The 15,414-nt window shown below is 52.8% G+C and overlaps 1 protein-coding gene across 2 annotated transcripts in view; it reads right to left on the bottom strand.

Moving 5' to 3' along the window:
* The window catches only part of Rps6ka2 (ribosomal protein S6 kinase A2), a 192,696-nt gene that overhangs the window by 29,623 nt on the left and 147,659 nt on the right, over nt 1-15,414 (bottom strand). For both annotated transcript variants that reach the window (XM_051205997.1, XM_051205998.1), the window contains 5 exons: nt 14,624-14,730; nt 11,891-11,928; nt 11,312-11,454; nt 6,632-6,702; nt 5,127-5,215 (listed from right to left, as the gene is read on the bottom strand). In XM_051205997.1, coding sequence (XP_051061954.1) covers nt 5,127-5,215; nt 6,632-6,702; nt 11,312-11,454; nt 11,891-11,928; nt 14,624-14,730 — 448 coding nt within the window. The remainder of the gene's footprint in view (nt 1-5,126; nt 5,216-6,631; nt 6,703-11,311; nt 11,455-11,890; nt 11,929-14,623; nt 14,731-15,414) is intronic.

The following is a 15,414-nucleotide window of genomic DNA, read 5'->3' as shown; positions in this document are numbered from 1 at the left end:
GCGGCTTGGAAGGACCAATCACACTAGGTTTTATGCACACACCAGTCTCAGTCTGTGTGGTTCGGTTGCTGCCACAGTCTGATAGGAAAACACACAAAAGGGAACCAGGGAAGGGCTCAGGCTCAGACAGCCTCTGTGTCCCCGACTTGGGACGAACAACTCATGCAACTGTAGGCTATGTAGCCTGCTCCAACCCACACCTGCTGAACTGTAGATGGGAGATCTTCCAGACTCAGCTCTGACATCCCTACCCAGGACTCCGCCTTTATTCCCAGACCTGACGTAGACCTTTCATCTCAGAACTCATGGCCAGGCTTCTTTGTTCTATTTCCCTTGCTGTAACCCAGACCACAGGCCCAGGGCTTTGAGGTCATGGTGCCTAGTGCTCTCTATTTGAGGGGGTGCTCTGATGCTATGGAAGTAACTTCTAGAGCCAATGGCCTGACTTCCAAAGCTGTCCTCCTGGGCCACTGTCCCTGGACCCCTTTGATGACGACTAGAAGTCCAGATGAAGAGACAGTCCAGTCCTGGTGACTGAAGAACCAAGGGCCTCACCTCCTCTGGGTCCTAATGATGAATGCCACCCACCTTGCCAGGGCTCAGGATGTACACCTGTCCAGTGAGGCATGCCTTGCCTGTTTTAAGAACCTTTGCAAACACATGGCTTGCAGTATAGTCTGCAAGAACAAAGGGGGGGGGTCATGCTAGACAAGCTGTTGTTGGGGGTTTATGAATCTCCCATGTTACTCTCTGGCACCAAGTTTGGGGTTTGCAGTCTCGGCAAAAAGAGCTGATGCTTTGATCATTGCTCTAAGACTGCGCATTGGTGGGAGGATTCTTAAGCCATGTCTTTAAAGCTGTGGAGACCTTTAGAGAATAAAACGTGCTCATTAGTCTTCAATGTGAGCCTAGTCCTCTCCTGAAATATTTTAAACCAGATTGCCGCGGATTTGGCTCTGCTTTTATCTAGACTGAACACATTTGACAAATAGCAGGGAGCAGATTTCCGGGCCTGAGGGGGGGGGGTGGGAATGTGTTTGTGCTGATGTGGAAGCCAGAGCTGCTAGGTTACAGGGCCTTCACCAAACACCACTCAAGCCTCCCCTGTTCTAGGAGGATGCCTGCAAATCGTCTCCTGTCACGGGCACTGACAAGACCCTGGAGTCAGGCAAAATGGGTCTGTCTCGTCTGGAGTGTCTCTCTGCAGGATCCATGGTTCTGCAGCGGGTTCCTCAGTGCCAGGCAGACACAGAGGACTGTGACATTCAGACTTCACCTCTACTAACCAACCTTTGCTGCACAAGTTCTAATTACACAGGGACATCTTGAATACCCCAGTGACCCCAGAAAAGGGTCCCTTCTATTGGCCATGCTTACCCAGGTTTCCTTCACACTTGAACACCCTCCGCTAATATACCCACGCCATCCTGGGCTTCCACATTTAGCACTCTGGTCTCCACTCAACAACTGGAGCCTTCCTCAGCCCCATTTCTGTGGGCTGTTCCATCAAACCCAAAAAACATTACCAGTGTCTTTTTGTGTCTTCACCCGAAGACTCTTGTGTGGTGCACAAATGTGACTAGGTGTAACAGCTGCACCACCTCCTCCTGCTCACCTGTCTGTTACAGGGTGGCAGTGTGGCCTTCCTCGGGGTAGGGAAATAGGACTGCATAGTGTCCACTGCCAAGGAGCAGTCCCAAGGCGGCCGAGCTGGGCCCTTGTGCGTCACCGTCTCTAAATACTAACTGATTCCCTTTGTGGTTACTATATGCAGAGCCAGCCTGCTGAGGAGCATGGGGTGGAAAAGGTGCCCTCTCCTCCCACTTGGGAGATGAGCACATCTGACCTGTCTCTTCCCCTTCCTTCTAAAACAGACAGGTCACCCCGGGCTGCCGTGTGCTCCCTTTAAACGGAAGCATCCACCATGAGGCACAGGCACAGCCTCAGTACTCTGACTGAGTGAGGCCCACAGCTGTGGTCCAGCTAGCTGGCGTGTGATGGAAACACACCACGGGACATCTGTCAACCTGTCTGGAGGATGCGATCCCTAAAGTGTGGTTGACTGGCGCTGGCTGTCGCTATTCAGTTGGGATTATGACGGGATGCATTCAGACCAGTGTCCCAGGGTACCATCAATGCCACTGAGACTTTGGCAAGGTTGGAGGTCACTCAATCGATAGCCCCACCCGAATTTGGAAGGTGTCAGAGGACCAGGGCTTTTTTGTTTTATCCCAATACCACACAACACACACACACACACACACACACACACACAAAAGAAACAGGCTGTTGTGGCTACTTTGTGCTCACAAGCCAGCCAAGCGTGAGAACACAGAGGACAGAACACCAGGACTGTGGGAAGGGGGGTGGAGGGTGGAGGCTTCCAATAACCACAGTCCAGCTTCCAGGCAAAACCTGCATCAGCGCAGAGCCCACTGTGGGAGGGGCAAGCAGCAAGCATGTTGTTGCAGCCCAAAGCAATTCTCACGGATGCCTCCCTGTTTATAAAGGCAGCAGAGTTCCCTCAACTACTCTGCAGCGCTACCACGAGCCCTTGACTCAGGGGGTGGCTGCTGGGGCACGGCGCTCAGTCACACGCAGTGACCTGGTCACTAAGTAGCAGCTGTCACGTCTGTCACAGGCTGTCACCATCCCATAACTTCCTCAGGGTCCCACTCAGCATGGCTGTACTTACACTGGACCGTGTAGGCCACCCAGGAAGGTGCACCAAGGCGTGTCCCAGGCTCACAAGAAAGAACAGGCTAGGACCAAACACTTAGAAGATGGACAGGGGCAGGGCAGGGCTCTGGACAGGGTCCCGGGGCTCAGAGGTGAGTGGTAGTGATGTGTGAAGTCACCCTCCTGAATTTGGGGGCATCTGAGTGCTACAAAGGGATTCAGAAGCAGTGTGTTCTGAGGGGTAGGAGTGTCCAGGTACACTCTGACTGGAGACTGAGGTGGAATGCACTCAACTTCAAAGCCTACCTGAGCTACAAAGCGGATTACAGGGGAACCTGGGTTAGTCAATAAAAGGGTTGAAGGTGTGCTTAGCATGAGCAATACCCTGGTACCATCCTCAGCCTCTCAAAAAAAAAAAAAAAAAAAAAAAAAAAAAAATTCAGTTCCGAGAGCAAGTGCCCAGCCAGGCTCATCTGAGCTCACCAAAGAGGGGTTGCAGGTTGGCCTGGGGCACATGCACTTGCCCTGGAGCAAGTGTAGTCAGGGGCAGTTCTGGGAGCAATCACTGAGCTCCCTGTCTGAGAATGGGTGTCCCGTCCTCCACGCCCCAACCTGCAGGGTATGGGGTCTTTCTTGCAGGAGACCTGAGTGAGCATGGGCCACTGTCCCTGACTGCATTCTCCATCAGGAACCAAGGAACACAGCGAGGTAAAGCAGGCAGTTCAGAGAGCTATGGGGACCTCGGGCCATACACACGCAAGCCTCACGTTACCCAGTAAGGATGATAATCCACTCAGCCCTATGAGAAGTCACAGTGATTCTTGGCCGAGGTCTCAGGTCCAATCTGAGACTTGCATACTATTCCAAGAACGACAGCACAGGGACAACCTGGCCCATGGTTTCCTCCAAATCATGAGCCTAACACACACTCACACACAACCCTGTGTGCACGTCCACGCCAAGGGGTCCAGTGTGGCTCCACACGTTCCCCTGCCGGGGCCTGGCTTCTCATGGGACCACAGCTGCTTACCTGGGACTTTCCACACTCCTGTTGGTCATCTTGGTGAGATCCTGCCAGGGAAACTACTCTGGCGAGTTGGTGAACTGTCCCAAGTCCCAGCCCTTGGGCCCAAGTGTAAAGTCCCCACCGAGGCCGCCCAGTGAACACGCAGTGGCCACCGACGCAATCACAGGGTACAGGACAAGCTCCCTCTCCAGGCAGGGTCACCCATGCCCCCCCAGCAGGCATCTCCGTGTCAGGTGTGAAGCTGCCATTTTCACTGGGGATGTCCCCACCCCAGATAGCTTCCCTGTGTCTGCGACGGATGGCCATGGGTGAGGAGGGAAATGGTGCCAAGGGCATCTATCTGGACGGGGACAACTACGGTAGATGCGCCTTTGGTAAGTGCACGAAGTTGACTTTTTCTAAAGCAGCTTCAGGAGGGAAGAGCTGTGTGTGTGGCATGAAGCCTGGATTAGAAATCGAATGTGAACCTGTTTTCCTGTCCACTGTTGGGGTAGCTAGCACAGCAACAGACTGTATTCCTTAGACCCCATTCACCGTATACAAGCCACGTCACAGGCTAGGAGGACGTGCCTAGAAAGCGGGCCAGTGCTTTTAATAGTAGCTTTACTTTTTTTTTTTTTTTTAAATAACTGAAAGGTTATAAATTACTGCAGAAGCTCCCTGAATTGAAGCTGATACATGAAAGAAAGTAAATAAGCTTCCTTGGGACTGAGCCAGGCAGAGAGGAAAATCTAATGTTTCTTCTAGAATGAAATATTTCCTGGCTCACCTCTGAATGACATATTTCTATCTGTGAGGCTGGAGCCAATGGCCTGTGTTCCTTCTGCTCATCTGTGGGGTAAACCATACAGCCAGCAAGCTGCACTCACATCTCTATGTCTCAGTGCATCCCCAAGGGTTTCCAGGCCGAGGGGTAAACACCCTGTATGGTCGGGGAAGGGGGCTGTGCTTGGCTAATGCTAGAGTAAGTATGGGCTTTGTATGTGCTGGGCTTGTCAACTGGAGAGGCCAAAAGCAGAAGTGACCTTTGAACCACACCGTCTGTGGTTTATGGGGTTCGTAAAGTGAGAGACAAAAGACCAGGAAGAGAGAGAGAGAGAGAGAGAGAGAGAGAGAGAGAGAGAGAGAGAGAGAGACTTTGTGTAAAAGCGGAGAATTCAAAACAAAACTAATTATGCTACTTGAGAATCACCCGGCTTTCACAGATCCCGATAAGACCGTGTATCTGTGCAGCTCAGACCACCTGTGAGTGTTCCCCCTGCTCAGCAAGGCGAAACATGCGGTCTGTCAGAGTTGGGGCACAGGAAGGGAGCCTTGCATGCTCCCATGGGGACACAGAACGGTGACCCCTACATTCCTAAGGTGGGGGGCATCTAGAGTGCAGCCTGCAGGAGCGGTTGTCGCAGGAACCCTTCCTTACCCAGCCGGTTACAGGGATTCCGCTTGAACAGGGCCCTCAGCAGGCTCTGCGCCTCCACACTGAGGAACTGTGGCATACCCAGCTTGGCTCTGGAAGACAGAATGGGATGGCAGTGAGAAGCCACCAGGCAAAGATCAGCACAGTCTCCTGTTCTGCAAGGCTACTCTGCCTGCAAGGAACCGACCCCAGACACCCTGAGAGGTAGTGCTGGCACTCGGCCCCGAGGACGCACGTTTTCCCTTAAAACCAAGACACTCGGCTCATGTGGCTTGTACCTAGCTGTTGACCACGTTCAAAATCGGAAGTGTGACACTTTTCACACCTGCTACGTAACAGTCGATTTAAAGCAGCAACGGCGATTCCCTGAGCACCTATACTATCGGCTTTTCAAAACAAAGTTTTCACAACACCAAGTTCTTTTAAGCAAGAGAGGGTGGTGAGTTCCTGCCCAGCATCCTGGAAATGATGGTTCTCACCTTCTCTGGCAAGGGCTGCTGTACAACTATGGAGAATGTCTGAGCAAGGAGCATCCCAAAGAACCACAACAGGAATCTTGACCCCTGGAGTCCCTGGACCTTACTGGAGACCGGCACTGAGCGTGAGCTGACCCTCAGCCCAGACAGGCATGGGGCCATGTGGGTTTGCTGGGGGTGGGCGGGACGGCTCCAGATTTCATCAAGAGCCAATCAAGTTCCCATTAATACCCAGGGGACAGAGGTGTCCCCGGAAGAACACAGGGCGCAGCTATGGGCAGCTGCCCAGTAGTCAGCATGGCTCCCTGGCTGCCCTGGAAGAGCCACAGGGAGATTCTGAAGAATGCAAGTCCTTGCAGTAGGGTTTCCTACATCACCTTTTATCCTGTGTGTACGGGAGGAAGGTACAACGGCGTGGCTTGCAATAACTATGCCTCGTAAGTGTAGTAACATCCTTCTATGCCGGTATTTCTGGAGGGGCCCCAAGGCCAGTGCTGACTTCCCCAGGAGACCCTTACTGATTTGGGCTTCCCATCTCTCCACTTCCTGTCCTTCTCTGATGCTCACCTAGGACTTTACGGCAGGTGACCAAGGGTCAGAGAGCAGTCTGACCACCTCGTCTGTGGTTCTGAGAGCACTAGTTGCTCTCTAGGTAAATGAGTCTGCAGGAGAATAGAGCTGAAGCTGTCTGCACCCAAACGCTGCCAGCCAGCACTGGACAATCTACGTGAGTTTATCTCTAAGCCCGAAAGTTCATCAGAATTCCACAGTGGGTCTCCAGGACAGCCAGGCTTCCCCCCACACACACACCCACACACCCCCCCACACACACCCACACACACAGCCAGCACACACACACACACACACACACACACACACACAGCCAGCACACACTCCATCCATGCTGAGTATGAAAGTGCAGATGGCTCCCTTGAACCCAGCATCCCTCTTGCTCCTCAGCTCTAGACACAGGAGGCTCTGCTCCCCGGGGAGGGGGCAGGGAGTCAATGTACTTTGGGCGCCCACACTCACTTGAGGATGAGAGCCATTGTTTCCTTCCTGTCCTTCCCCTGGAATGGCAGGGACCCGGTGAGCATCTCGAACTGTAGAACGAAACAGAGCCGATGAGTTTGTTCCTTCATCAGTCAGTGGGACAGCAGCCACGGGAGGGGTGTGTGTGGGGGAGACACTGGGGAGCCTGGCCTCCAGGTTCGCACTCCAGCTGGAGAGATGCAGGAAGGGTGAACGCAGTGAATGACTATCACTACATGTGGTTTAGGGGCTCCCTCTCCCTGGTGGCTGTTGTGGAGAGCTGCAGCAGGAGAGGGGTCAGAAGCGGGGGGGGGGGGGGGCAGGGGAAGGAGGAGCAGGGAGTAGGTTGCTCGCGCTGACTCCCGCATGACTCTGTTTTTGTCTGTGATGGGAAGGGTCCTGGGTACAGCCCATTAGTAAAATCTGGTGGGGACAATGTGGCACCACTAACCTCACACAGACTCCCCCACCAGCCAGGAAGGGAGCTGAGATAAGGTGGGGCCTGAGGGCAACCCTTGCTGATTGCAGGGGGTGGGGGTGGAGTTCTTAATCACACTGCAGTGTTGACTCTGTGCTCCAGAGGCTGAGGTCTGGGATCCCACAATCACCACCACCACCACAACCGACCGCTGCCACCTGCACCCCACCCCCAGCACGGCTGCTGTGAGAGAGGCGAAGGCAGCAGCAAACCCGTGCTGTGCACATGAGGTACCAAAGCTCACAGAAATGGTGAGGGCGCCCAAGGTGCGGTGCGTCTTTCGCTGTGATCTACGCCACGAGGCAGCAGCCTGGCTGCAGGAGACTTTATTCCGTCTCATTAAGCCTGTGGGACTTGGTATTTTCACTGCACCTGCCTGTGCCCCTTAACAACTTACAGCTCCGGTCTTTGCTTTGCATTGTGAAAATCCTGGGAGACACAGACCAAAACAATCGGCCTGATGCCATCACCTAAAGGTACCCACTGCACGGACCTCCTACAGCATAAAACTTCATGCTTGCTATAAAACTTCCGTAGCATCATGTTACAGGGGTTGAGCCAACCCTCAACAAAGTATCCACTGCGGGACACTTAAGATGTCACCTGCTAGGATTAAACCAGTGTTTCTCAACCCTTCACAGGGTTTGTATACCAGATATCCTTCGTATCAGATATTTACATTACACTTCATAAAAGTGGCAACATCACAGTTATGAAGTAGCAACAAAACAATTCTAGGGTTGGGGTTCACCAGAGCATGAGGGAATAGCTGTGTCAAAGGTTCATGTGCAGCCGTTGGGAAGGCTGAGAGCCACCGCACTGGGCTGAAATGTATCTAAGGTCCCCTGAATGTCCGCTGTGGCAACACAGTAACTCTTCTCATTGCTGTGGAAAATAATTGAAAAAAAATCAACTCAAAGAAGGCAGAATTCCCAGGCAGCCAGTGCTGGGCGGTAGGCATGAGGCTGGAGCACCGAGCACCTGCTCACACTGTTTGCACAGTCAGGAGGCAGAGAGAGAGAGAGAGAGAGAGAGAGAGAGAGAGAGAGAGAGAGAGAGAGAGAGAGAGAGAGAGAGAGAAAGAGGGCAGTGCTTAGCTGGGTTCTCCCTCTCTCCCTCTCCAGGCCATGGATGGTGCTGTCTGTTTTTGAGAGAGAGAGAGTGTGTGTGTGTGTGTGTGTGTGTGTGTCTTTCCTTCTTAGCTAAGCCTCTCTGGAAATGCCCCACAAACATCCATCCAGAAGTGTGTCTCCTAGGTGTTTCCACAGCCAGCAGAGGTGGCAAGAAAACCTAACCATCACCGACAGGCTACCAGAGTGAAGCCATAAACTTGGAGAGATAAGGAGGCTACAGTTTTTAGTCTCTTTATTATTGTTTGACAGCTTCAAACATTTACATAATGAATTTTAGTCATTTCACCTCCCACATAAATATGTCGCCAGAGTGGGAGTGAGACTCGGTGGAGAGGAAGGTTTCGGTGGGAGAGAGGCATGGCTGTGGATTACTGTCAGCCTTCTTTCTGTAAACCAACTTTTAAAGGGGTTGGACAGGCCCTTGCCAGTTCGGGTAGCTGAAGCTTACCCTGTCACACTGAACTCGCTGCATATCAGGCTGCGGGAAGTGACAAATGTATACGTAAGAAAAGGCAAGAACAGCAGAGCCCGGATGAGAGCTTAAAAATAGACAAACATAATTAAAATGAAAGGCTGGGTGCTCTGGCTCATCTGATAAATAGGATGAGCATTCATAAGCTGATTATAGAAATCACCATCTCAAAATAGGCTGGCTGCCAGCGAGGGGAAATCTTGCTGTTTGGTCTATTCATAGCACTCATGAAGTCCCATTTCCAAGAAAGAGCCTGTGGCTGTGTTGAACGGGAAGGATACTTCCCACCTGTGGCTGTTTAGTCTTCGATGCAGGATTGGAGCCCACCTCTACTGACTGGTATCCCGAGCTATGGGCAGCAACATTTGCTTAGTGATTTCCTTTCAGTGGTGGCTATAACAATCAGAGTTCATGCTCTCTGCTCATTCTCCCCTGCCCCCTCTCCCCCTGCACGCAATCCAACAACTGGACAGGGAGACTGTCCCTGTATGCATGAGAAGAACCTGGACCACAGTGGCTCCTGGTGGGTACGTGTGGCAGCCACTACAGTGTGTACACCCTTGGGAGCAGGAGCTAGCTCTCTGCCTCAGCTCTGCAAACCCTGGGAGAGAGGAAGACCCAGGCAGCGTAAAGATCATGGGGTGTTGTACTTCTTGGGAAACAGACTCAGAGTACAGGGCTGCTGTGCTAGGGACTCTGGGGCAGGTGGCATGGCATCTGAGTTGGGGGGAAGTTTGCAAACATTCCCGGTGACAGAAGAGAGATGTAGTGTGGTGACATTCCAGAATGCCAAGGGAGGGAGCCAAGGACAGGTTCCCACAGGTAGTTCTTGCCCGGGACTATATGGGGAACCTGTCTGGGAGGACTTAATATTGGGGTCCAGCCTGGCCCCCTGTTCTTAGCCTGCCAGAGAGCACAGGAGCCCATGACCTCCTTCACAAGACCAAGGCTACAGACCATTTGCCACAACAGCAACCAGAGACGAGGGGAAGCCTGGACACACAGCGGGGCCAGCCTGCTCCTGAAGGGGCTTGAGTTTCCAGGCTGCAAGGACACACCCCACTTGACCTACGGCCAAGGGGATTTCAGTCTGCAGGAAGGGAAGCGAGAACGACTTCAAGGGAGCAGCATCACCCCCAACAGTGGTTTTTCCTCCCAGCAAGCACCCTGCCAGAACAGTGGTTCTCAGCCTATGGGTCTCTCTAGCATATGTGAAATCAGTATGGGAAGGCACTTTGAGACAATCCGGGGAGCATAGGACTTGGCTGGGGTTCTTCAGAAGAGAGCTGCATTCTAGCGGCTGCCTCAAGAGCCTGAATAACCGTGGTGAACAACATTATCGCCACCCTTGTGATATTCATCCCTCATGCTGCACAACTAGCACACACTGGTGTAAGCCTGTGGCGGTGGCAGACTTACCCACCCCTCAGGGTGTTACTCCCTCTGCAGCCATTTCCTAGCTTCTCCAGGGGGGGGCGCACAGTACCTCCTGGGATCGATCTCATGGAGCAGAATGAATGACGGTCTTTAAAAGTGGTGGGAACGTTGGAGCCTTGAATCTCAGGGTATCACAGCCTCGAGCCCAAGCCTCAGGTGCAAGGGAGAGGGACATGGATGGCCCACCCTGCATTCTCTCACCGCATACTGTGACGTTCCAAGACCAACCAGCTTTAGGGAAAGTACAATTCTGCCCCGGGGTGCTGTGAGCATCTCTTAATGAGAGGTAAACACTCTCCCTAACTGGCTGGCAGGAAGTGCTCCCAGAAGTTAGCAGCTTTACTCGGCTAAACTGTCTCAGCCTTGGAGCTAACCAAGGACCCAAGCATTGGTAACCATGGCTCCTTGAGGCTTCAAGATGTGCCGAGGGGCAGATGTGAGCCAGAGCTGTGAGTCCCACCAGGGTGGAGGATGACAGGTGGCCATGTCAATGAAAGAAATATCTGGATACCCAGGACCAGGCTGTCTGAGCTTTGCTCACTACATCTACTGAGGGTCTCGTCATCTTAGCGTCTTCTGTTGTTAAATGTTCAAACTAAAGGGATGTTGGGAAATGCCCTGATCCTGATGTTAGATTCCAGAGCAACAGAATCTGTCTACAGGGAGATGTGAGGGGTCATGAGCATGGCGTCCTGCTGGGGATGGGAAGAGGAAGGGAAGGAGCGTGCTGGGATTGGGGATTTGTGGAAAATGGGTAGCAGCATTTCTAGACGCAAATAGAAACTGGCTACTAGTTCACACTTCGGTGCATGCCAAATTTTACAGCTAAGCCAAAGGATTTCATCTGAAATGGAGAGATATGTTTCACAGAGAAGCCCCTGCCTGTGTCCACATTCCTGGTAAATCTGTGATGCTGAAGTATGATGAAGAAGGCCGGGTGTCATGTGCACCCCACTCCCATCCCAAGAGACAGTTGCAGGGAAGACCGCTCTCAAATTCACCACTCCTCCCAAGCAGGTAAGAGACGGGGCCGAGGGCTTGGAAGCTGTCCCCCCCCCCAATTCCTTGCCAGCTTCCAGCATCTCTGCTTCGAGCTGGGACGAGGAATTCAGCCGGGGATCAGCCGCTCCTACAGAGAACACCAGGGGACAAACCCTTACCATGAGCACACCAAAAGACCACCAGTCAGCGCTCTGTGTGTGTCCCCGCCGGTTCACCACCTCAGGAGCCATGTACTCGATCGTCCCACAGAAGGAATAGGCTCTCTTGTCATGGTCGATGGCCTCCTTGCTCAAGCCGAAATCTAAACATAAACATAGCACACAGCACCGCCTGAACCCTGAGCCACAGTCCCGCGTCTATGTGGGCAGACACTGAGCTATAGTGCCATGTCTATGCGGGCAGACCCTGGATGCACATCACATACTTCCCAGAGACTATAGGGTCTCAGTACATTGCATTATTCAGGCTTAAGGTGCTCCCACAGCCTGGCAAGTTCCTGAGGCTAACATCTACAAAGGGGGAATATTTTTTATATCCCCATTCCCCTCACCAACCCCACCACAATACACACTATATGCCTTGCACAGTAGCAAGTGCTTTACTTCTTGGTAGTGAGTGTGTACTTCCAGAGAGGCTTTCCTGCGTATCGTCATGAGGTTGAGGGGCACCAAAACTTCAGTCAGGTCAGAGATGAGATAAGGATATAAAGCTGTGTATTTTTTTTTTTTTTAACCAACCTGTGATCTTAATATGTCCCTCTTCATCCAGGAGGATACTAGAAGAAAGGGAAAGAACAGATTTCAGAGAGAGAGGAAAAAAGACACAGAGCTCACCATTCCCTAGCACATAGCTCCATGTAGCTGAAATGCCCTTGCCCAATGCCTGGGCTTCTGACATGGCTGTATCCTGGATAGGTTTTTTTTTCACGATAGCCTTATGTCCGATAGCCTGCACCAGCTCAGGAAGGGACGGAAGTGTGTAGTCATGAGCCTGGGGATGGGGTATGGTCAGGGACCTACAGGGCTGCACATTCCTGAGTCAACAGATTGGAACCCTTGGGCCGCTCCCAAACACAGAAGAGTGGGCTCTTGGACTGTTCTGGCCCACAGAAGCCCACAGCCTCTGCACAGGAAATTTCCTGGCCCTGGGAGGAGGCCCTTCATGCCCAGAGACTGTCTTCTCAGAGTCTCAGACTCTCTCGGGGTTGGCCTCAGCTCTTAGGACCAATCCTGGCCTCTGGTGAGGGCCACACACAGGCAGGGTTCAGCAAAGGGATTCTGGGCTGCCCGAGGCTTCGAATCTGGGGCCAGCCTGGCAGCACCAGAACCCTGGACCCCTGGCTTGTTTTCTAGGGACCCTTCACATCACGAGCAGGGCCTTCACCTTGCTCTTCCTGGGTCGCTGCCCTGCCGGGGTAGAGAGTGTCCCATTCCGTGAGAGAGTGAGGATGGAGGTCACCCGATCCTCTCCCTTCACCCTCGGCTGAGCGGCTCTGACACCCTGAGGCGCACAGCTCCAGCATTACCACCTGTCTTTAGGACTGCCATGAATTCTGCCCAATGGGATCCCAGGAGGTGCCATCCACCCTAAAGAACGGGAAAGTGGCTGGAGAGGAAGGGGAAGGGAAGCCTGCCATAAGCGGAAGTTTCCACTCGAGCTTCACTACATATGGGATGGTTTGCCAGGACCGCGTGGGGCTCCGCGGGCTCCAATAGCATTCTGGCCACGGGAGTGTTGAGGGTGTATGAGGCTTGAACGTGCTAAGGTCACTCAGCTGTGCCCCAGTCACACATAAAGGGTAAATGTTGTTCTCTGTGTATCCAAAACATTAAAGCTATCTGACGCAGGGTTGAAGAATAGCCAGTGTTTTGTGGAAACAATTATAGCATATTAATTAACATGACAAGTTGCAATTAAAGAGGAAAATGTTTCCCCCCTTTGCTTCTCAGCCATACTGAATCTCTGCCCAGAATTAAGCAACTTTCAAGAGCCGGCCCCAAACAGCTGGAATTGGACCGCAAAAATCTTTGTCTTTATCCTGTAATTAAATGTTACCATGTTCAGCTTCCAGAACCTTCTCAGCCCAAACAAGTGAATGGGAGCCAGGGTCTCGATGCCCAGAGTGGCTCCGAGTACACAGAAGTCTTCCGTGGGGGACATAGCAGTAGGGACAGATTTGTACGAGACTCATGAACTCCATGCTAACTATCGGGAGGTAAACGTGTGGATAAGTTTTGCATGAGCCTTGGGAACAAGCCAGGCTCAGCCATCACCTCCTAGGTGGTGATGGGTGGGTGAAGGGGAGTCACGGTATGAAACCTGTTTGAGGTATCATTGTGGCCTCCTGCTCTCGCCCGTGGAGGGGTCAGACAAGGGTCACAAGTCCCCATTCCCTGTGGGCTCCCGAGGACAGCATCACTCCTACTTTGATCCACAGGATCGGCCAGGGTCACTCGATCTGGTGACTGGTTGAGGTTAATCAGAGCAACTCACTGCACAGACAAGGAGGTGCTTCCCAAACCCAGATGACTGACAGCCTCGTCTCCAGGGAGGCAGCTGTCTTTATCTCAGGGTAGGGCAGGTGAAAGCTAAAGGAGAAGCAAGGGACCGGCCATCGTGACCACGTGGCTTAGGGCTGTCCTGGTGGGACACCTCCTTTGGAGACAAGTGTGGATGAGGTCTCAGGGTGTTATGACTCAGCCAGGAACACCGTATGATTGGTCAGAGGAACATAAAGCACCACCCGCGAAGTCCTTTCTTGTCTGCGTGTGAGTTAGTGCTGGGTTTTCGGGTCAGTTCTGCCACTGAGGTCATGCATGTATAGCACATCGGGGCCCGAGCCCCATGACTTTGCAGGGCAGTTCCTGTTTTCATTTAGACTAGATTAACAGACGAATGCAAACATTACAGATTCTCAGCCCCAAATACACACTGACCTGGGGACCCTGTGGCCACCGTCCCTCAGCTGATCCCTTGAGAGAACTACCCTGACCCATCTCCTATTTATCCACCTCAGAAGAGGCCAACGGACCATATTCCTGCAGCTTAGGGCAGTAGCTGCAAGGTATCCATGCCTGAATGACAACAGACAGAAGGAGAGGCTAAGTGATGGGGACCGATGTCTTGTGTGGCATGGTGGCAAATGCTACTGGACAGGGGAGAGGTATGTGCAATCCGTCTCAGGCCCCATCTGCCCGGACATCTTTGTATGTTGAAGAATGGATGTGCCTTGGCCTCCCACAGTGGGCGCTTCTACCATGATCAACAAAGGCCCGCACTGGCTGAGCATCTGCGTAGGATAAGGAGGCAGCATCTGCTTAGCCTTCTTGGGACTCCAGCACGGGACCCACCCACAGGACACTGTGCCCAGCCCACTGCTGAAGTGTACTTGAGAAACAAATGCTAGGTATCGGCCACTGACGTGGGCTGGCAGCAGATGCCCAGTAGGATGTGAATGCCTTTCTTCTTACTTCTCTGGCTTCAGATCCCTGTAGATGATCCCTAGGCCGTGAAGGTGGTCCAGAGCCAGGGCCAACTCAGCCAGGTAGAACTTGACATCCTCCTCGGTGAACATGACCTAGAGCGGGGGGGGGGGGGGGGGGAGGAAAGGACCAGGGTTCAGCTTGTCCCACGAATGCTTGTCTGAAAGCACTCCAGGGCTGTCCCAGAATGCTCTCTCTCCTGCCGTTCCTAATGCAGGAGAGTTCTCGAAGTTGCACTCTGTGCCCTGAGGGAGCCGATTTGCACAGCCTCATGAGCACAACCCCAGCCGGCCTTTAACCTACAAACTGCTCGGGCTGCAGCGTAACCCCGGGTTCCTGTCTTATCAGGAATGCTCTGGTGTGAATCCATAGTGGACATTGCAAATCAAATAACCAAACCACATTGTGGAGGCTGAAGGCTTACAGAAAACGGGTCTCTGATTTTACTTCTCTACCCACCCTCTGCCCTCTTCTGTTTTCTCCTTGGGCTGGTATGCAAACTGGCAGCGCTCTGCAGAGGGACGCATTCCGCCAGGTAGAACGTGTTGGTTGGAGAGGGGCCTGTGATGGTCGGGGTTGGTGCTGCGTTCCAGGCCAGTTAGAGTATCAGGACGCCTTGGAGCCAGTGGCTGTCTGGACACTGGCTCACAGAACTCTGTCCTGTCCTGTTCATGCTTTTATACTCATATCAACAGGAGGGCAAATCCTTACATGTTCTGGCACATGTGCATGTGTTTGCATGCATGTGCTTAGAGGCCAGAGGTTCACCTCAGGTGTCT

This window comes from Phodopus roborovskii, unplaced genomic scaffold, assembly GCF_943737965.1.
Source record: "Phodopus roborovskii unplaced genomic scaffold, PHOROB, whole genome shotgun sequence".
Lineage (NCBI taxonomy): Eukaryota > Metazoa > Chordata > Mammalia > Rodentia > Cricetidae > Phodopus > Phodopus roborovskii.
The sequence above is the reverse complement of the archived record's forward strand: the minus strand, read 5'-3'. Positions and strand labels throughout refer to the sequence as shown.